Source organism: Bos mutus, chromosome 13 (assembly GCF_027580195.1).
Source record: "Bos mutus isolate GX-2022 chromosome 13, NWIPB_WYAK_1.1, whole genome shotgun sequence".
Taxonomy (NCBI): Eukaryota; Metazoa; Chordata; class Mammalia; order Artiodactyla; family Bovidae; genus Bos; species Bos mutus.
The window spans coordinates 39,451,325-39,474,104 of NC_091629.1; the positions used below are offsets into that span (position 1 = coordinate 39,451,325).

General features: G+C 49.7%; 1 protein-coding gene across 1 annotated transcript in view; it reads right to left on the reverse strand.

Annotated features, from left to right (window-relative positions):
* Positions 1 to 22,780, reverse strand: part of OSBPL2 (oxysterol binding protein like 2) — a 36,417-nt gene that overhangs the window by 10,559 nt on the left and 3,078 nt on the right. Inside the window, exons 2-6 of the mRNA XM_070381453.1 lie at positions 6,900 to 7,070; positions 3,497 to 3,641; positions 1,761 to 1,836; positions 1,478 to 1,612; positions 798 to 895 (exon numbers count right to left, since the gene is read on the reverse strand). Coding sequence (XP_070237554.1) covers positions 798 to 895; positions 1,478 to 1,612; positions 1,761 to 1,836; positions 3,497 to 3,641; positions 6,900 to 6,936 — 491 coding nt within the window. The 5' untranslated portion in view covers positions 6,937 to 7,070. The remainder of the gene's footprint in view (positions 1 to 797; positions 896 to 1,477; positions 1,613 to 1,760; positions 1,837 to 3,496; positions 3,642 to 6,899; positions 7,071 to 22,780) is intronic.

Consider the following 22,780-nt stretch of genomic DNA (forward strand, 5'->3'; position numbering starts at 1 on the left):
GCCAGCCTCTAAAGCACACTAAAACCCAGGAGGACCCCACACAGACCCTGTGCACAGAGGGGCCGCTGCTGAGCCATCCAGGACGAGCCAGAGAAGGTGGAATCTGAAACTGGCATGAATGCTGCCTCCCCACCTGGGAAGAGATGCACGTGCAGGCTGCCTGCATCACCAAGATGACAACTCCTCCCCGGACGGGCTGAAAGCAGGGCTGACACGCACACCTCCGCAAACAGTGTAAACTCTGACACATCTGAAGGGCCTATTCTCAGCCGCCTAGCATCCCCACAGCCCAGCATCATCTACTCACCACAGCAAAGACTCAACCATTAACAACACATATGCACAGAAGGACCCAAGAACTACAGCCAGAAGTTTGTGGTTCTTTGAATCCAAGATTAGTCACACAGTACACCACTGTTTTATAAAGATGCTGCAAATTACAGTAGGCCATGCAGACATGCCCACACACACAAGCACCCAGCAGCACTATACCCCGCCATCCCCTCTCTGCTCCTGAACCTAACCTACACGTTTAGGTTAGGTCCTGAGCCTAAACCACACATTCTGGCCATCCCCTCTCCATTCCTGAACCTAACGCAGTCTTCGGTTTTCAATTCGGTTTCTCACCAGGGTTCTCTTATGCCATTAACACAACACCTCTCTAAAGTGAACCATTTTTCCACCCACAGGAAGCCCCTCAATTCAGCCGCCTGGAGACATCCATGCTGCACAAGGACCCTCCTCATCCGTCACCAGAGTCCTGTGCCCAAGACACCACGAGGGCCCCATCTGCTTACCTGATGAGCTCATACGTCTCCCCCAGGAGCGGGTTGAAGGGCTTGCCGGTCCTCTCCCACTGGGAAGCCACAGCTGAAACCGCGAAGGCCGCCACAGACTGGAAGCAACCACAGGCCAGTGAGGGGGTGGTGACCATGAGGACGTGCGAGCCAAGGGCTGGGGTGGCGCCCAGACACGCGCTTGGGGTGACTTCTCAGTCTCCCGCTGGTAACGCGTGTGAAACCACAGAACTTCCGGGGAAATGCTGTTTATCACCCACCACTTCCTCAAAGCCACAGAAAGCAGGAACTCTGCCATCTCCCACCCCAGTTGGGGCCTGCCCTGCAGGCCGTCTATCACACGTGTGCACACACTCGCATGGGACGGTGGTGCTGAAAGGACCCAAGAGGGGCCAACTGCCAGCCCCACATCCCCCTGCAGCCCCACAGGCCCAACCGACAGGAGGCCAAGACCACACCCGTGGAGAATGTGCCTGTGGCAAATGCCTAGGCCGTTGGGCAGGACAGCTCCCCAAAGTCAGTGTGAGCTGCTCCGGCCCCGCTCCCAGACATCCCACTGCTGAGGGCCAAGGTCCCTGCCCCCACGTGGCCAGTCACATTAAGTCACGTTTTTAACTGCTATGGTCTGCGTGCAACCAAGCACAGTGCCAGGTGCCCCCCGAAGTGAGCTTGCCACCCACCTGCATCCTTTCTAGGGACTGGGGCTGGCGGGAGGCTCTGTGAATTAGGTACACATGTTCCATGTACTCTGTGATCCGCTGCAGGAAACTCAGGGGCTCATTGAAGGCTATGGGCATCGTGATCTTGGACAGCTCCTAGGAGGGACCGGAGAGGACCCTCTCCATTAGCAGCAGGCTCTCCCCACACCCGCCCCTCCTCCGAGCACCGCTTCTTAGAGTCACAGCCACCTGTGCCGGACAAGATGGTGGAGGCCCCGTGGGAAGTCTGGCTCTCTGAACTCACCAAGCCGATGCACTTCTTCAATATGCTCCACACGCTGAAGTCGCTTCTGGTAAACATTGGGGCAGGCAGAGATGTCCTGCAGAGGAGCAACCAGAGCAACACGTGTGTTTCAACAATGTGAGTCACAATGGATGGCTCTGCTCAGTGGCCCTTGTCTTTCACCTTTTCTAAGCATTAGTGTTTCTCTATGTTGGCTCGCCAGTGGAGGAAAAAAGGACCAGACTGCTGCAGAAGTCCCAGAGAAAGCTTTCTGTACCAAATATTAGAGGGCCTCCTGGGAAATGATCACGGCCACATGGACGACCTTCCCCCATGGAGCTGGGGAGTCAGGTCGCCGCACCCCCACCCCAGGGCAGCCGGGCGCCAGCAGCCAGGAGCAGCTGCAGGACCATGGACAGAGGTCAGACAAGAAGGAGTCCCACTCAGAAAACATCTCAGAAACCGGCTCTTAAACCCCTCTGAAGCCTGTGCTTGTCTTTCCTGAGGTCCTGTGTGGCCATGACATGACAGGCCCCAGCTGTGAGGGGCCACGAGGGGGAGGGCAAAGCCCAAGGATGGCCCTGCATACAGGCAGGAGCTGATGAGATGGAGGAGAAGAAGGCCCAGGCTCAGGGCACAGAGCAGACAGAACCCTAATGAGGGAAAAGCCGGGGCACCAAGGACCCCACGAGGCTGGGACCTCTGACCGTGGGCGGGGCTGCCCCCAGAGAGAGGCACAGGTGCTGGGGTCATCCTTAGAGGAGACCCTTACGGTTCATGGTCCAAACTAACACACTGGAGAGAGAAGAGCTGCTGCACCCTCACTCAGGGCCATGTCCACCACCTGGGAGCTTAAGAAGGGGGAGGTACAGGATCGGACCTGTCCAGAAACGGTGAAATCTGGGCAAGAAGCAGGCATAGGAGGTGCCCACAGGAGGCCCAGTGTAGGAGGGACAGGCCGGAACACAGGAGCTGGCAAAGCTGAAGGCATCCAAGACACATCTCCAGAGGCCAGCAAGTCAGGCTGGGGGACGGATGTGGGAGGAAGGAGCGGGGGTGCGGCACTAGGGCCAGCTTGAGCCAGATTCCGGGGTATAGGGGATGAGGGGGCTGATGGCTGAGCCCAGGCCATGAGAGCAGGCAGGAGGTGCTCTGGCAGCTCAGGGTCCCGCTGGGTCCAGTGCAGGGCAGAGGCTGGGGTGAAGGTGGGCTCCCTGGGTGGACAGAGGCCACTGCCATCATCCCAGGGGCTCCACCTGCTTCCTGTCTGTCCCACCTGAGTCCTCCCTTCTGTTGGTGAACTTGGGTCAGTGTCACTGAAGTCTGCTCACATGAGAACCCAGTGGTGGTGGAGAGAGAACGGAATGTGGTCTTGCTACACCAAACAACCCTCAGAAACTCTCGGGATCAGAGGTCAGTGTGTGGAAAGAGAACGCAGGTAGATCTGCATGAAGCCAGCAGGATGGTCTGGTAACAGTGAGGGCAGGCTGTGAGCAAATACCAGGGCCCCCTGGAGCTCAGTCCCGCAACCCGGAGCAGGCACAGCCGCCCCGTCAGCTTAAGGACTGGAGTCAAGTTGAGGAAGCACCGTCACTGATCTGTAGGGGCCACCCAGAGGCTAGCTGAACAGGCCCTCGATCTGCCCAGTGACACTGGACAGGACGTTCTCAGCTCACAACCTGCACCCGCAGCGTATCTGGGGCGAATGAGTACAGGTGTGCTGGGAGACACTAAGATGGACCCACAGGACAACCTACCTGTGCTTCTGAATCCCATTCTCCTGAGGAGGCCCGTCCCCAACTTTTCCAATCCCATTACTTTTGCTGGTGTCCACATGAATCACGCCAGTGAGTCTCTGATTCGCCTCTGAAAATTCCCCGGAAGAGTTATCAGAGTCAAAGCCTGCATGAGACAAGCAGAGGGTGAGGTGGCAGGACTTCACCTCTGAGGATTCTCACTGAAAGCAGAAAACCTGAAGCTCTAAAGTGTTTCTAATGGACACAGTCAGAGTTATTAACTCCGCTCGCCAAGAGCTGCAGACGGAGGTGGAAAAAGAGGACTGCTCCCGGGGGCTCCCCAAGGAGGACCCCACCCTGCCACCCACATTGCACGCTCCATGGTCCTTTCCATGTGGGGTGGCCCCAGGGGACAAGGACAGTTTTCCCCTGTGGTCATCAATGACTCATGTCCTCCGGGGTGGTCACACCTAACTCAAGCCACAACATCCTCCTCCTCTGTCCATGTTTGAGGTCAAACTCTGCATCATGTTCTGAAACATATCTGCTGCAGTATTTCTAAGACCAAGCACCGCGCCACCGCATTGGCAGAACCTAGCCAACCTACCAACAATAACCCAAACTGTGGATGATGGATGTGAACCCAGAGACTACACGGTACACAGAAAACAGGGAAAATGACCCATGAGGACTAATTCGAAACACAGGCAGCTGTCTCCTGGCTCATCCAGTCCCTGAGGAAGAAGGTCACAACCCTGGGCAGACCTCTGGGTCTTCTCCACTGGGAAGGCTTTTCCGAAGTGACCAGTGACCAGGGACAAGGGAAGTGTGTTTCCTTTTGCTCCAGGGCAAGCCTGGAGGGAGCTGTGGCTGCCAGGTGAATCATTCCAGCTGGAGCAGAGGCTCCTGACTGCTGACCCCCAGCAATGAGCCCACGAGGAACATAGGGTGGGCTCCCGTAACAGCCCCTCATTTCTGAGTGGAAAGTGGGGCCCAGCGTGAAAGACCTGGGTGGCTGCTGCTACACACAAAACATAAACCACCTTGCCACTGATAAGCTTCCTTGAGAAAATGCAAAAATTCCTTCTTTCTCATTCTTCTCTATTGACAGATCCACAAAATGTAGCAGCACTGAAACCGATGACACAATAAATTTGAAAGGATATAATTAAAAATAATCAATACCTTCTGAAATAGCCTGTCACCTCTAGTTTTTGCTAACCATCCCCAAAGTGACACCTGTTGATCCCCAGCATAAACGTGGGTCTAACATAGCCTGAAACGGTCCCAGCTTAGGGTTGCTGAGCGCACAGGTATCCCTGCATCCCTCAGGGCCGAGAATCTAGGCCACCGTTAAGTAGAAAGTTCGTTTAGATCACAGCCCTGGGGTGGGCCCCAGAAAACAAAGCAGCTTCTCCCTCACAAGCGCCTGAAGTCTCGTCTCTGGTGAAGCCAATGCTCCATAACACCTTAATCATCTTAATACTTAATACACAACGTTTCTTGTTATTACACAAAGAGAAAATACAGATCAGCCAAGGAGCAAGCTGAAAGCATTTATAATCTGATCACTTAGAGATACCCGTCTTCGACAGGTCAGTCTGATTTTTTACAGCCCTTCATCTGTACATATTCTCAAGTGCTTTATTTAAAAACCTTTCAAATTGAAAGGTACTGATTCTTAGAGGGAATACCTGCCCACTGAAGTCATCCATTCAGTAACTGCTGGGTTTAAATATGTTTTAATAGAGTCACAAAGTAAGACCGACTCTAAGACAGGGAAGTACCCACCGGGCATTTCATTGCATTAGGAGACTTCAGATTTTTCACCTTCCTGTTGCTTGTTCAGGAACCAAAGGACAGTTTGGTTCGGTGAAACCAAAGGTGTTTCACCGAGACACCTGCTTCCTCTTCCTCCATCTCAGGGACTTGTGGCTGGTCCCACCGTGCAGAGAGGCGGTGATGGAGTCATACACACGTGGCACCCCCACAGCTCAGGGCCTCTCCAGGGAAAGCCCTTCACGAGAGCCAGTTACACTGGTCCCAGTAGGAGGGCACCTCCAGGAGGCTCCTGGGTGAGAGGGCCTCACTGAGGTCGGGCTCTTTAGGTTTCAGACGTGGTCCCTATGCCAGGGCCAGGCAGACCGAGGGCGTGATTCCCCGACAACCAGCCGCTAGGTGGAATTCAGCTGCTAACAATCACTGATGAGCGGGTGGTTGATCAGACAGCACGCTTCCCAGGAAAACATGTCTACAGGGAACATAATAGCTATGAAATCTCAGGAGATGACTCAGTGGTTCAGCCTTTGAGAATAGCGAGGGGAGCACAATGCCAGTTCCTCCTGGGGCTTCGGACGAGAATAAGTCAATCACCTGAGGCTGCTGGCCCTCAACTGCTCCAGCCCTTCCCTCGGGAGAAGTATGGCCAATGAACGCAGGCAGCATGGGGCAGGGCTCCACCAGGGCTCCAGGTGTCCCGACAGGGATAGCACAGGTGTCTGGGGACAGTGACCACCACCAGGCAAGAGCCTCCTGTTGTGCTGGGCACCACACTCTCTCAGCACCGACCACGGTAGGGCCCCCTGACAGCACTGGGGAGATTACCACTGAAGAAGCTGGCGGCAGTAACGTTTCAGAGCCGCCATTTCTACGTCCCCACACCCAAGAGCAGGCTCTGGACTGGAAGAGTCCCCTGAAGTCCGTCTCCACCAGTAAGAACCCTCAGCAAGAAAAGCAAAGTGATGCTCCCAGTGCTGACAAGTCGGTGGAGGGCAGGGGGACACCTTGAACTTGAGTTTGGGGCCCCCCTCAGGAGGTGACAGGAGGAAGAGGGGCCGCTCTAAGCAAATGTGGCCTGACCAAGCCTGGCCTCTCCTGCCCCCCACCCCCTGCCACCCCCATCACTCACACACACACAGAACACCCCCCCCACCACATGCTCCACCCCACTAGCCTGGGTACCAGCGTTCACAATGGTGTTTGAAAAGCGAAACAGAACTGAACTTTTTTTTTTTTAGAACTGAACTTTTAACACAGCAAGAGTTGCTGTGGAAGCAGATAATCTACTATTCCTTGGTAGACTTTAAGTCGTGCATAAGACAGGACAGTAAGGTTTTGCTCATTATAAACAATATAAGGATGCTGACCATCTCATTCAGGAGCCAAATAAAAATATTTACACCCGAGGGCAACCCTTTCAAAGACTGAAACACACAGTTGCCCTTTCATGTTATCTCCTGTGGTCTGAAGTGGATGTTTTCCTCCAAATCTGGGCCAGGACAAGTGCTTTTCCTGGGAACACGTCACCCTTCTCTCTGCGTGGCTCTCCCAGGCCATCCTCATGTCCCCAGGCTAAGTCTGAGGCCGGGGTCTGAGGGCTTCACGCTCATGACCTGGCCTCTGCGCTGGCACCCCCTCCGCTCACCTGTGACGGCATCGAAGAACTCCTCCTCTCCGTTCATCCTTCAGCAGCTGGGCGCCCGCCGCCTGATCTGGAGGGTCCTCTACTCAATCATTGTACTGAATCTACATTGACAGTGTAAGAAATCTCACACTGAGAACTTTTTAAGGTAAAAATCCAATAGGCACTGGAGACCTACAGGGGAAAAAATTTTTTTTAGTGTATTTAGCTTTCAGAAGTTGTATAGTTTAGAAACATTTCAAAATACCTATTCACTATCCTTGAGTTCATCTTGATTACATCTGAGCAAAGAAGTAAAAGGAATGACCTAACACAAGAGGAAACAGTCACACCTCTGTCCTTCAGTGGGCACCACTATCTGAAGTTACTTTAAAAGCCACTGTCCACTGAAATGACTAATCTGGGGTCACGTGGACAGTTCAAAAGGCCAATTAGTGAAAGTGAGGCGTCCACACATCAAGGCCCCAACACACCTTTGCTACTGCATATCTTCACCAGAAGCTGGAACAAGTGGTTATAAATAATGCAAAGTTCTGTTAAAACATTTATTCCACATCAACCTGAAACCAATTTTCAATTCTGGAGGATTAAGACTGCTGTTTAAGTTCGCTGTCCTCAGCATAAACTGTAATCAACTTAAATTTTCTCAAAATTATATTAGCTCAATATTTTAGAACTCATGCATATTAACTTCTCCCTTATGAAGCACAGTGTTTCATCAATGGCAAGAGACTGTCCCCACAGATTTGACGTTCTAGGAAAATCAGCAGAGACCCACGGTTCATTCACTGTGTGAGGCTGAGCGCTCCCTTCCAGTTCTGAGAGCAGTTCCAAAGGAACAGGTGGTCCCCCAGTCCTTGGAGCGGCCACATGGCACCTGGTGTCACCTCCAAAGCATTCATCTCGGGCTCCGTCCTGAGCACAGGTGAGCGTCTATGTCATACAACCAACTGCAATTGGGTTTTCCCTCCTTCCTCCCCACAAGAAGCTCTCTCATCAGTTTCCTTTCCTTCCCCACCTTCCTAACCTACAGGCAGAACCACACCCGGGCAGCTTCAGGAAACACCCATTCAAAGCCTCACTCAGTCACCCATGCTGGTTCTGTTTTCCTTTTGGCAAATTAGAAAAGTTATTGCTCACTTCTGACTCTTCTCTGATGTGACAGGCCCAATCACACTCGGGCTCCAGAAGCCACGAAGTGGAACCAGGGTTCCCTGGAGGAGAAATGGCTGAGCCCAGAACTGGGGTTCCTCTAGAGGCAGCAGGAAGCTGGCAAGACTACTTGAGTCAGGTCAAAAGGCTCAGAAGAACCTGCAGAGGCTCCACTGCATCAGCAGGTTCCTGTGAGCCCTGAGAACAGCCAGAGTAGTCACCTCTCACCTCACACATTTAAGTCCCCGGGTTCTCTGAGATGCTGAAAAAGAAATCGACTGGTCACCACTGGATGGATGACGCCAATACATTCTTCTAAAAACTAGGACATGCAGGAAAGCATCAAGCCTTTGAGTTGCCTTCCTGTGCAGGTTCTCTGTCCCACTTTTTAGAGGCGTTCCTGCTGATCCATGAAGGACCGGGCTATGTCCATTCTGTGTGCAACCCTGACGAATTCCCATGTCTGAGTGCTGGCCACCCATGGTCGTGCCATCACAGAACCACATGCGCTACCTGCCTCCTCCTTGGGGGTCCTGCTAAGAGAATGGACCCTCCTGCAACCTTAACTACCAACCTAAGGAACACAGAGAAGACAGGAACATGCCAAACTCCACCAAAGGGACACTGTGGGCAAAATCCAGACCCTGGGCAAGTATACAGGATGAAACCCAGCTCCTCCAACCAATAAATCACACACACATAAAGTGGCAGGTAAAGGGACCCTTCCCTATCTCGAGTGAGATGAGTTTCATGGGTACAGACAGATGTCAGAAGTCATTGTACGCTTTCAATATGTGCAATTTAGGGAACTCCTAGTGGTCCAGTGGTTACAACTCCACACTTGCACGGCTGAGGGTGTGGCTTTGATCCCTGCTGGAGGAACTAAGACTCTGCAAGCTGTGCAGTGTGGCCAAAAATAAAAATAAATAAATACCTGCAATTTACTGTATGTTAATTACACCCCCTAGTTCAGTTCAGTTCAGTTTAGTCGCTCAGTCATGTCCGACACTTTGCGACCCCATGGACTGCAGCACACCAGGCCTCGCTGTCCATCACCAACTCCCGGAGTCTACCCAAACCCATGTCCACTGAGTCAGTGATGCCATCCAACCATCTCATCCTCTGTCGTCCCCTTGTCCGCCTGCCCTCAATCTTTCCCGGAATCAGGGTCTTTTCAAATGAGTTAGCTCTTCACATGAGGTGGCCAAAGTATTGGAGTTTCAGCTTCAACATCAGTCCTTCCAATGAACACCCAGGACTGATCTCCTTTAGGATGGACTGGTTGGATCTCCTTGCAGTCCAAGAGACTCTCAAGAGTCTTCTCCAACACCACAGTCCAAAAGCATCGATTCTTCGACGCTCTGCTTTCTTCACAGTCCAGCTCTCACACATCCACTGGAAGAACAATAGCCTTGACTAGTGGAAGAACAACTCCAGTGCCTGCCTGAAAATCCCATGGACGGGGAGCCTGGTGGGCCCAGTCCATGGAGAAGAGTCGGACACGACTGAGCGACTTCACTTTCACTCTTCACTTTCATGCATCGGAGAAGGCGATGGCACCCACTCCAGTGCTCCTGCCTGGAAAATCCCATGGACGGGGGAGCCTGGTGGGCTGCAGTCCATGGGGTCGCTAGGAGTCGGACACGACTGAGCGACTTCACTTTCACTCTTCACTTTCATGCATCGGAGAAGGAAATGGCAACCCACTCCAGTGTTCTTGCCTGGAGAATCCCAAGGACGGGGGAGCCTGGTGGGCTGCCGTCTGTGGGGTCACAGAGAGTCGGACACGACTGAAGCGACTTAGCAGTTAGCAGACGGACCTTTGTTGGCAAAGTAATTGCTTTTGAATATTCTGTCTAGGTTGGTCATAACTTTCCTTCCAAGGAGTGCTAAGAGTCTTTAATTTCATGGCTGCAGTCACCATGTGCAGTGATTCTGGAGCCCCAAAAATAGTCAGCCACTGTTTCCACTATTTCCCCATCTATTTGCCATGAAGTGATGGGACCGGATGCCATGATCTTCGTTTTCTGAATGTTGAGCTTTAAGCCAACTTTTTCACTCTCCTCTTTCACTTTCATCAAGAGGCTCTTTAGTTCTTCTTCACTTTCTGCCATAAGGGTAGTGTCATTTGCATATCTGAGGTTATTGATATCTCTCCCAGCAATCTTGATTCCAGCTTGTGCTTCATCCAGCCCAGCGTTTCTCATGATGTACTCTGCATAGACGTTAAATAAGCACGGTGACAATATACAGCCTTGACGTACTCCTTTTCCTATTTGGAACCAGTCTGTTGTTCCATGTCCAGTTCTAACTATTGCTTCCTGACCTGCATACAGATTTCTCAAGAGGCAGGTCAGGTGGTCTGGTATTCCCATCTCTTTCAGAATTTTCCACAGTTGATTGTGATCCACACAGTCAAAGGCTTTGGCATAGTCAATATAGCAGAAATAGATGTTTTTCTGGAACTCTCTTGCTTTTTCCATGATCCAGCAGATGTTGGCAATTTGATCTCTGGTTCCTCTGCCTTTCCTGAAACCAGTCTGAACATCTGGAAGTTCATGGTTCACGTATTGCTGAAGCCTGGCTTGGAGAATTTTGAGCATTATTTTGCTAGCATGTGAGATGAGTGCAATTGTGCAGTAGTTTGAGCATTCTTTGGCATTGCCTTTCTTTGGGATTGGAATGAAAATTGACCTTTTGCAGTCCTGTGGCCACTGCTGAGTTTTCCAAATTTGCTGGCATATTGAGTGCAGCACTTTCAAAGCATCATCTTTTAGGGTTTGAAATAGTTCAACTGGAATTCCATCACCTCCACTAGCTTTGTAGTGATGCTTCATAAGGCCCACTTGACTTCACATTCCAGGATGTCTGGCTCTAGGTGAGTGATCACACCATCGTGATTATCTGGGTCGTGAAGCTCTTTTTTGTACAGTTCTTCTGTGTATTCTTGCCACCTCTTCTTAATATCTTCTGCTTCTGTTAGGTCCATACCATTTCTGTCCTTTATTGAGCCCATCTTTGCATGAAATGTTCCCTTAGTATCTCTAATTTTCTTGAAGAGATCTCTAGTCTTTCCCATTCTATTATTTTCCTCTATTTCTTTGCACTGATTGCCGAGGAAGGCTTTCTTATCTCTCCTTGCTATTCTTTGGAACTCTGCATTCAAATGGGTATATCTTCCCTTTTCTCCTTTGCTTTATGCTTCTCTTCTTTTCACAGCTATTTGTAAGGCGTCCTCAGACAGCCATTTTGATTTTTTGCATTTCTTTTTCTTGGGATGGTCTTGATCCCTGTCTCCTGTACAATGTCACGAATCTCTGTCCATAGTTCATCAGGCACTCTGTCTATCAGATCTAGTCCCTTAAATCTATTTCTCACTTCCACTGTAATCATAAGGGATTTGGTTTAGGTCATACCTGAATGGTCTAGTGGTTTTCCCCACTTTCTTCAATTTAAGTCTGAATTTGGCAATAAGGAGTTCATGATCTGAGCCACAGTCAGCTCCCAGTCTTGTTTTTGCTGACTATATAGAACTTCTCCATCTTTGGTTGCAAAGAATATAATCAATCTGATTTCAGTGTTGGCCATCTGGTGATGTCCATGTGTAGAGTTTTCTCTTGTGTTGTTGGAAGAGGGTGTTTGCTATGACCAGTGTGTTCTCTTGGCAAAACTCTATTAGCCTTTGCCCTGCTTCATTCTGTACTCAAGGCCAAATTTGCCTGTTACTCCAGGTGTTTCTTGACTTCTTACTTTTGCATTCCAGTCCCCTATAATGAAAAGGATATCTGTTTTGGGTGTCAGTTCTAAAAGGTCTTGTAGGTCTTCATAGAACCGTTCAACTTCGGCTTCTTCACACCCCCAAAAGATACTTAAAGGCACACATGTCATAACTGTATCTTTTAAACTGCTCTTATTTTTTAGAGTTATGCACTGAAACAAATTGGATAGAACAACAGCACGTCTGGGAGTTTCTTCAAAATGACTCGGGGAGAGGGCAGGGTGGTTAAGGGGATGAGATGGGCCAGGAGCTGGTGAACTGCTGGGTATGAGACAGGCTCACAGGGGACCATGGCACTGTGCTGCCTGTTTCTCTGTACCTTTAATATCTCCCATAATAGAAGGCATGTTCAAAGCCATGGTATTTTCTTTTTATATGCTTCCTTGCCCATAACAAAAGTCCCAATGTTAAAAGTAAATCAATCAAAACTCATGGAAAGTCTTTAAAATGAAGGTCAGGCTTAAAGTGAGATGTCAGGCTGGACAAACACTGAAGACAGGAGCTGAGCCAATAGCTGGGACCGTGACATGGCTGCAGCCCTGTGACCCTGCCATGCAGATCTGTGGTCCAACCACCACCAGGTACCCAAGCCCCATACAGGAGGCGCCACGAGTCAAGGCCAGAAGCCTCGCAGCCGCCTCAGACCTGCACACACCCGCAGGTGCACAGTTAATCCCGCCCAGCATCCAGGCCATGCCGGGGGAGTCGTTCTAAAAGCCACACACCTTGTACGGTCTTCACTGTGCCAGGAGAAACCAGCCACCACCATGGGGTCAACATAAGACAGCAGTGATCTACCTCCTTCAGGACAGAGGGTACGCCTGGGAGGGACAGCTCCTGAGGAAGGCCTCTCCTGAGTTTGGGGGGGACCAGGGGCAGGGGGAGTGGGGCCCCAGGGGCATGGGGGCAGGGCATCCTTGGTCCCACCTCCGTTTGGCTGCCCACCTGACCTCTTCTCAGAAGCCTTATGGCTGTGGGACCCTCCATACTCAGTCCCCTGCTAAGTGGCCTCTGACCCCAAGGTGGTCCTGGCCCCCGACCCAGCCCACACTCATGGAGGGACCCTAAGGTGGGCAGCGAGCAGAAAGCCTCCTCTCCGGTGTGTCTGCTAGGCCTCAGAGAAGACAGGGTTTCAGGAAAGGACTCTTTTTCCAAATCAGCTGCTTCCTTTTCTAAGTCCAGAGAAAAACGCAGAAAAGTAAGCTTGTGCTGGACATCTCTGTGGGCCTCCAGGGGCTCCCTCTGCAGCCTCTCCTCAAGCCCCACAGTGAGCATTCCCTCCAGGTCCCATCAAGGGATAGCCAGGGCGCCCCACGGCTTGCAGGTCCCCACAAGGTGCCTGCCCCTCCACAGAGCCCCTCACCTCTCTTCAAGGTGCCCACCCCCAGAGTGCTGCCCCGTGCTCCCAGGACCCAGCTCCAAATGCGGACATATACGCATATACGAATACCCACGCTCAAGTCTTACAAACCCATCTTTACATTTTCTTAGAAAAACAGACCTAGTCACCGAGGAATAAGTGGCTGGCTTAGGGACCTGGTGGTTAATCTCCAAGGTCTACTCACTAAAGAGTCAAACTGTGTGTTACTTCTCTGCTCAAACATGAGCAAGGCAACCTAGATGCAATCTTCACGAAGAAAGAAAAGCTCACCAATAATTTGAAAATTCTAAAGCTACTTTTGCAGTTAAATGTCAATTCTGAATTTAAATTGTCCAAAATAATATAAATTTTATTTAGTAATTTTAAAATACATTAGCAAGCATCAACCAGATGGAAGATAAGAAACAGACGACTTGAACAACACCATCAACCAATTAGATCTAACAGATGTATCCAGAACACTCTACCCAACAACAGGACACACCTTCTCAAGCGCATGTGGGACGCTCTCCAGGACAGACCATATGTCAGGCTGCAGGCTACGTCTCAGCAGATTTTAAATGATCTGTATCATACAAAGCATCTTCTCTGACTATAAAAGAATGAGTTAGAAATCACTAACAGAAGGAAAACTAGAAAATTCACAAAGTTTGGAAATTAAGTAACATTCTCTTAGGAATTCCCTGGTGGTCCAGTGGTTAGGATTCAGCTTTCACTCTCAGTGGCCTGAGTTCAATCTGCCTGAGTTCAATCTCTAGGCAGGGAACTAAGATCCCACAAGCTGCCCGGCACTGCCAAAACAAAACGAAAAACTATCTTAAACAACCAACAGATCAGAGAAAAAAGCTATAGGGGAAAAGCAGGAAATCCTTATAAACAAAGGAAAATGAAAACACAACATACCACAGTTTACGGAGTGCAGTGACAGTAGAGCTAAGTGGAAATTTTATAGCTGCCAACACTTACACTAAAAAAATAAGATATCAAATCAACAATCTAACCTCACAACTTAAGGAAGGAGAAGAACAACAAACAAATGCCAAAGCTAGCAGAAGGAAGGAAATAATAAGAATAGGAAAATAGGAAATCAGTGAAACCAGAAGTCAGTTCTTTGAAAAGATCAATAGAATCAATTAATCTTCAGTTAGATGGACCAATAAAAAAGAATACTTAAAAAATGAAAATCATAAATTGCAATGCGGACATTACTCATTCTACAGAAACAAAAGGATTACAAGAAAGGGCTATGAACCCTGCAAAACTGGATAACCTAGATAAAATGACAAATTCCTAGAAACACAAAAAGTACTAAGCCTAAATCAAACAGAAAATCTGAGCAGGCAGATCAGTAATCAAAAATCTCCCAACAAAGAAAAACCCTGGATCTGACAACTTCACTGGTGAATTCTACAAAACATTTAAAAAAGAACTAATATGAATTCTTCTCAAACTTTCCCAAAAATTAAGAAGAATAGACACTTCCTAACCCCATCTATGTGATCAGGCAAAGACCCTACAAAAAAAAAACACTACAAACCAATATCCCTTACAAACACAGATGCAAAAGTCCTCAACATAATACTCTTAGCAACATATTAAAGAGGATTACATGTCATGACCAAATGGGATTTACTCCTGGAACAAAAGGATGATTCAGTACATGAAACTCAATTGATGTAATATATCACATTAATAGAATGAAGAGGGGAAAAAAAACACATGATCATCCCAACTGATGCAGAAAAATCATTTGGTAAAATTCAACACCTTTTCATGATAGAAATACTTAACAAACTGCAATGGAAGGAGAACATAATAAGGGCCAGAAATGAAAAAACAACAGTGAATATCACACTCGTGGTGAACGCTTTTCCTCTAAGATCAGGAGACCACTGATGCCCACTTTCACCAGTTCTAGTCACCACAGTACTGAAAGATCTAGGCCGAATAATTAGGCAAGAAAAAGAAATAAAAGTCATCCAAATTGGAAAAGAAGTGAAATTATGTTTGCAGATGATGTGATCTTATACAGAGAAAACACTAAAGATTTCACAAACACACCCAAAAAAACTATTAGGATAAATTAATTCAGCAAGGTAGCAGGATACAAATCGACGTGGAACAATCAGTTGTTATTTCTACACACTTACAGTGAACAGTCTGAAAAGGGAATCCCCAAAACAATCCCTTTTACAATGTCATCTAAAAGGATAAAGTTCTCAGGAATTAACCAAGGAGGTTAAAGACCATACAATGAAAACTATAAAACACTGCCAAAAGAAATGAAAAACATAAGCAAATGGAAACACATCCCATGTTCATGGACTGGATGACTGAATATTAAGATGTTGATAAAATTCACATCAATCTATATATTCCATACAATCCCTATCAAGCAACAAGGATGTTTTCTGCAGAGACGGAAGAATCCATTCTAAAACTCATATGGAATGTCAAGTGACCTTTAATAGCCAAAACAAACTGAAGAAAGGAAAACAAAGCCCGAAGACCACACTTCCTGATTTCACAACTCACTACAAAGCCACAGTAATCGAAACAGTGCGGCGCTAGCCCAGAGACCAGTGGAAAGGAGAGAGTCCAGGGACAGACCCTCACAAACACAGCCAACTGACTTCAGACAGCAGGTGTGCCAAGCAAGACCGTTCAAGAAGGAAAGGGCTATCTTTTCAACAAACGGCGCTGGGAAACTGCATATCCACAGGCAAGGAAATAAAGTTGGACCCTATCTTATACCATATACAAAAATTAACTCGAAATGGATCAAGGACCTAAATGTAAGATCTAAAACTAAAAAACTCTTAAGAGCAAGATATAGGGCAAAACCTTCATAAATTTGGATTTGGCAATGATTTACTGGATAAGACACCAAGATGAAAGTGAAAGTGGCTCAGTCATGTCCGACTCTTTGCGATACCATGGACAATACAGTTCATGGAATTCTCCAGGCCAGAATATACTGCAGTGGGTAGTCTTTCCCTTCTCCAGGGGATCTTCCCAACCCAGGGATCGAACGCAGGTGTCCTGCAACTGCACCAAAGGCAGAGACAGCGAGAAATTAGACAAACCGACTTCATGAAAAAATTTTTAAATTTGTGCGTTAGATACTATCAGAGTATAGAGGCAACACCAGAATGGGAGGAAATATTTGCAAATCATACATCTGATAACAGATTAATATCATGACTATATAGAGAACTCCTAAAACTTAATAACAAAAAATAAACAACCTGATTCAAAAATGGGCAAAAGAGTTGAACAGACATCTCACCAGAGAACACATCGGTTCAGTTCTGTTCAGTTCAGTTGCTCAGTCGTGTCCGACTCTTTGCAACCCCATGAACCGCAGTACACCAGGCCTCTCTGTCCATCACCAACTCCTGGAGTCCACCAAACCCATGTCCAGTGAGTCGGTGATACCATCCAGCCATCTCATCCTCTGTTGTCCCCTTCTCCTCCTGCCCTCAATCTTTCCCAGCATCAGGGTCTTTTCAAATGAGTCAGCTCTTCACATCCGGTGGCCATACAAATGGCCAATAAGCATATGAAAAGATGCTCAGCTCACTGATCATCAGGGAAATGCAATCAAAGCTATAATGAGACACAACCTCACACCCTTGAGGATGGCTACTGTCAGAAACAACAGAAACTGACAAGTCTTGGTGAGGGTGTGGAGAAACAGGAACCCTTGCGCATGGTTGGTAAGAATGTAAAATGGTACAGCTGCTGTGGCAAATAGTAGGGCAGTTCCTCAAAAAATTAAAAATAGATTTACCACGTGATCCAGCAATTCCACTTCTGGGTATGTACCCAAAAGCACTGAAAGCAATTCTTTCAATTTTTTGCACACCCATGTTCACAGCAGCTAAAATATGGAAGCAACCCAAGTGTCCATCCACAGACAAAGGGAAAAGCAAAATGGGGTCCAGACACATGACAGAATGTTATTCAGCCTTAAAAAGGAAGGAAACCCTGCCACATGCCACAGCACTGATGAACTTTGAGGACATTATGACCAATGAAATACACCAGACACGAAAAGACGATTACTGTGTGATTCTACTTACACGAGGACCGTAGAGGAGTCAAATTCATAGAGACAGAAAGAAGGTGGTTGTCAGGGGCTGGCGGAGGGGAAATGGGGAACTGGTGCTTCATGGGTCTTTACAATTGCACAGGATGAAAAGAGATTTGGGGTGGATGGTGGTGATGGCTGTATATACGACCACTGAACTGCACACTTAAAAATGGTCAGGATGGTAATTTTTATGCTATGTGTATTTTACTGCAACTTTCTAAATTGGAAAAAAAATACATTAGCAAGTAAGACAAACAAGAAATGAACAATTGTGCAGGGAGCTCCACGCGCTGGGTGCCAGGCTCTGAAGCACTGCCCTGGAAAGGGAGAATTCCCCTCGAACCCTGATAGCTTCTCATGAGAGACTCTCTCTAAGAAGGGTCCCAAGCCCCATCCACACTCCAGCCTCAGGGTGTGCTGCTCCTCGTAATGGCTCAAACGAATGCAGCCAAAACCTTCCATCTCCATTCCCACCTGGAGAGGCAAGGGGCCAAGGGAGACCAGGGAACTAGAGCACCGGGCTGGGGCGGGGGAGCGGATTTGGGAATTGAAGAAGGGTACAGAAGAACTGGCCAGAAGGCCCACAGAGTGGACTCCACGAGGCCTGGTCCCACCACCCACTCCCACCTCCTGCTCCCCAGAGCTCACACCCAGAGGGTGGTCATGGAGCAGGTGACCCCAAAGGAATTGCGGGTGAGACCCGGCCAGGGCCTCAGCCGGGGGGCACACTTCCCTGATAGGACATGTGCTCAACCCATCAGATGCAAAAAAATAGGATTTCCGTCAAGAATGAGTCAGAGACAGAAGCAAGGGAGAAGCAGCCGGCAAGAGCCCAGGCTGTCCATAAGTCTCTCACTGTCCCACAACTATCAAGGTCAAGGTCAAACTCTTCCTGGAGACAGACAAGCCCATGCACAGTGCAGAGGGCAGCAGTCAGTCTCGGGCCAGTGATGGAACAGACCAGAGGTCCCAGCACTGCGCCAGGGCCTCCCCTTCCTGTGGGCAATCTGGCTGGGACCAACCTGGCCACACCCCTGAGGCTGTCCTGTCAGACCCGAGAGAGATGCTACAGAGACACTTCCACGTTACCAGAGCACACAGGCTGGGATGACCACCAAGAATGTGGAAGCAGCATCTCTTCTGAGTGTGAAAACCAGAGTTTAGCCCATAATGGACTCCCTCAGTATCTGGAGGAATTGAAGAGCTGAAGCATGGGGATGGGAAAATTAAATCTGGAAAAGGGGAACCGAGAATGCTGGGTGATGCCAACTCATCCTGGGGCAGGGCAAGCGTGCCCACAGGCTCTCCCTATCCAGCCGTCCCCTGAGGAAGTTACAAGGCCCAGGGACACCACCAGTCCCAGGGCCTCCCGAGGTCGCATCCCCTCCATGTGGCAGTGTCACTGTGGGTGAACAGTGACCTTTGTGGTCACTGACTATTTCAGTTTTGAGATGTCCACTTTGTCAAGGAAGCCCACCCGTCACCTGGATGCCTAACGACTCCTACGTATCCTCCTCCTGCCACCACACCACTGTGCCCAGTTTCTTTCTTTCGGAAAAGAACAAGACTTAATGGACACAAGTACTCAGTTTGCACCAACTCCAGTGCCGCGCTAGAAGTACAGGTTAGAGACCTGCTCTGTCCAGAGCAGTGGCCACAGGGCCACAGGTGACTCTGAGCTCATGCAGAGAGGAAGCCAATGCTTATTTCTCTGTGACGCTACCCAGCTGAATCCCTTCCACTCCAGTGGCCAACGTGGCGGGTGGTGTCCATCCCAGACAGAGCACTGCAGGGCCTCACTGGATTGGGACAACATGGGGACCTAGGAAGCTCCAGTGGCCCCACTTGGCCTTTGTACACAAGTCAGGTGGTGGCAGCAGAGCTGGCCTGGTCCATGCAGCCTTCCCAACCAGCCACAGATGGAGCGCAGAGAAGAGCATCAGACCAAGCCTGCCCTTTATTCTTATTTCCAAAGCTGTCCTGGTTTTCACATCTTGAACTCACTGAAATGCGCACTTTGCTACCTGCTGAAGAATGATCAGGTCATCACGCTCCTGAGGCTGGAAACGCTTGGTGGTGGAATAAGGTAAACACCCCACTCTGCTCCCAGCAAGGCCTCTCAAAAGGCTGGCCGTCATCTGCAGAGCACCTGTCCACATGCACCTCGGGGACCACAGGGAGAAACCGAGAGTGGCCTTTTGGACACTGGTTCCTTACACTCAATGGAATCCGGTTGAGTCTAGTTGTGCCTGAGGCGCCATCAGGGTGCTCTTTTAGGGCAAAATGAGTATGTGTGTATTTTCTGTCTGTGGACTTTCCACAGCCCCAGCCTTCTGCAGGGTGGCGTGATCTTCATCACAAGATGAAGATGCTGCAGGGACCTCAAAATGTCTTCACTGAGGGGTGGGAGTTAGGCTGGGGGGCCAGGGCAGCCTAGCCCCAGAGGAGTTTACAGTTAGCAAGCAGTTTACAGTCAGCACATGACTAGCCAAGGTTGTTAGGGGTTCAGGCAAGAAACTGAAAGTTTCCAGACTCAGGAAGGTAAGCAAACCTCTCTGCTGTGTAAACAGCTGCATTAATCACCCACTGTTTACCATTCTCCACCCCACAGGGCAAACAAGCCCAGTCCCAGGAGCCACACTTCCTGCTGGGCCTCAGCAGCAGCTGAGACCCCTGTCCATGTACTTGTCCACGACAGACTCAGTCTAGTCCCATGCGCCCCCCACCCCCACCCCTGGGGTCCAACTTCCCCCTGTGCAGTGGCGAGCACCAAGACACTGCGTCTTGGTGCTCACTTTAGGACACACTTGGATGACCCAGTGCACAGCACCGCAGACAAGGACTGCACGGGATGAATGGATGCTCTTCTGTGCAAATGCGTTTGTTTGAATCAACACAAGTAAAGCGTAAAGCAGAGTGGTGTGAACGCAGCCGGGGTGTGGGTGAGAGAGCTCTGGACAGGGAGCCCGTTCACAGCCTCCAGGACTGTGTTCACACAAAACCACAAGAGCCGCAGCCACCGTGGAGGCAGCACACTGAGGGCTGGGAGAAATCATGGAAGTGCCCCTCCTGCAGCAGGTCCATCTCTCACGAGCAGGACCAGAGCCTGGACACATTGGGGGGTAATGCTCCAGATGCCACATCCATCATGGGGCAGGGACCAGCCTGACAGCCTCACCCTTTCGCCTGCTCCCTCTCCCACTCCAGGTCCTTCCCCATCAGCTCCTGCCCAAGTAGGACACACTTGCTCGCTCCCCTGACCGGTTTCACCTGCTAAGAAATTCACCATCCAAGTCACACCTGCCCCAGGCACTTCCTGAGCACTAACCAAGGTCAGGGAACTCCACAAATTTCTAACCACCCCACCCCTAGGAAAAAAAGAGAGAAATGAAAAGGGAAAAATTGCAAAGTTCTGTCTGAGTTCATTCTTTTCCCCAGGAACCTGATTCAGACTCTTCATTCAGTTCTCAAAGCAAGGGGCAGCAGGGGTAGGGGGTGGAGGTGGTCCCTGATCCTGACCCAAAATGGGTTAGGACCCTGTAGTAGACCCTAACCCCTGGCAAGCACACCAGCCCTGCTGGAGTCACAGAAGTGGGGCACACACACGACCCAGGCCTCCCGCCTAGAAGCCCGCTCCCAGGAGGTGAGGTCTGGGCCTGGAACCTCCACTTTTTACAGAGTTGCACAAGATCTTCTGGTAAGAAGCCCTGCCATTGAACCCACAGCACCCCACCTCCAAGACGGACTTCATGGCAGCCCCGGGCCCTCCAGCCCTCTCCCTCACGTGCTGGAACATGCCCCATGGTTAATGCTTCCTCAGAACACAGGCACTGGTGCCCAACTGGTACCAAGTTGGGGACAAGATGCGCTGGCCCTCCCCAGTCACGGCCCCATTTCACACCTGTCACTGCTGGAGCTCTCTCTAAGGTGCTCCTTTTCACCCACAAAGCTTCCTGCTTTGGCCGTCAGAGCACACACTTCCCTGGTTGGAGGCGACAGTGGAACTCACCTTTCAGCCAAGCACGGTGGCACAGGTGCCAGGTCACAGCTGATCTTTTCTCACGACCAGCGTTTCATTTGTTCAGTAAAACACACACCCACCCCTGCCCCCCACAGCTGCCGTCGTCTCTTCTAGAACCTGGGTTCAGGAAGACTTTGCACAAGACCATTTCTCATGCCAGGCTCTCCCCCAAGAACCTGCGTACCCGTGTGGAGCAGTGCTTCCGGGGCACCTGTCAAGGCCGGTGGGCCCACCGCTCTAACAAAGGTATGAGCTCAAGGTCAGACAGGTCTGCCTCACCCAGAGCCACACAGATCATTCCTCCTGCCATGACCCCAGCGCCCAGGGGTGAGCAGACCTCCTTCCCCACAGGCCCCCAGGCTACAGGCTGGGCTGGTGAGGGGCCAACCGGGCCAGCATTGACTCAGAGTTTGCATCTCAAAAGAAATCCTGCAAGAACTCCACTGATGAAATGAGAAAGCAAAGAAAGAGACACACAAACATCAGGCAGAGAGGTCTCCATACCTCCACGTCTCTAAACACAGTCCTTTCTGAAGGCTGACCTCCACTGTCCAGCTCATTGCACAGATACCAGTGTTTACATCACTGGGAAAGCCAGTTGAAAGATGGTGATGCTTTCAAACGCTGCCCAATGACCCCAAGTACTTTTCTGAATTTGGAAAAAACAGGAAATAAGAGCCACAAAGCTCCTGGATGGGTTACAGTGACCATTTCATTACGTGTTTGTTAAGGGGAGCTGCCGGGCTGGGCCAGTATTCCACACACGCTTCCAGCCAGAGGGCAATATGGCTGCAACGCCAATGCCTGGGATTTATCAGCAAAAATGCTTTGACAAGTACACACTGCAGCAGAGACACAAATTAATCACTGTGCACAGAAACTGCATTGAAAGTCCCAAACTAAGACCTGAAATATTAACGATTCTTAGGATTTAAGTATTTGTAAATAATCAATTATGTTCAAATGCTAACTTCCTCCCAGTATCCATATCAATTCAATCTTAAAGTGCACTAAGTTTCTGTCTGTGGGCCTGAGCCCCACGAGAGATACTGCTTGGGTCCAGGGGTTTTCCAGACAACTCCACCTGAATAGTCATATCTTAAGAGTGTTACTGTAGCTCATTTCAGTAGAACTGCACACCTACCTACCAATGATTTCCCTGGTTTCCTTTCACTGATAAGTTGCATTTGTCTGTCTGTGTCAGTGTCGGGAGAGGTCAATTTCAGTGCTCTCAGGTCTGCGACTGAAAGTCTACTGAGAATCTACTACAGTGCCAGGTCCGCCCAGTTACACTTTCACATATAACCTACGCAATAGCCCACTTCACAGGCCAGCACCCTTGAGGCAAAAGCAGATGAGTAACTTTCCTCCCGTCAAAGAAAGCCAGGGGGCCAGAACCCGAGAGCCTCAGACCATGTCCAGGAAGATTCCTAACCTCTCAGATAGAACACTTTAG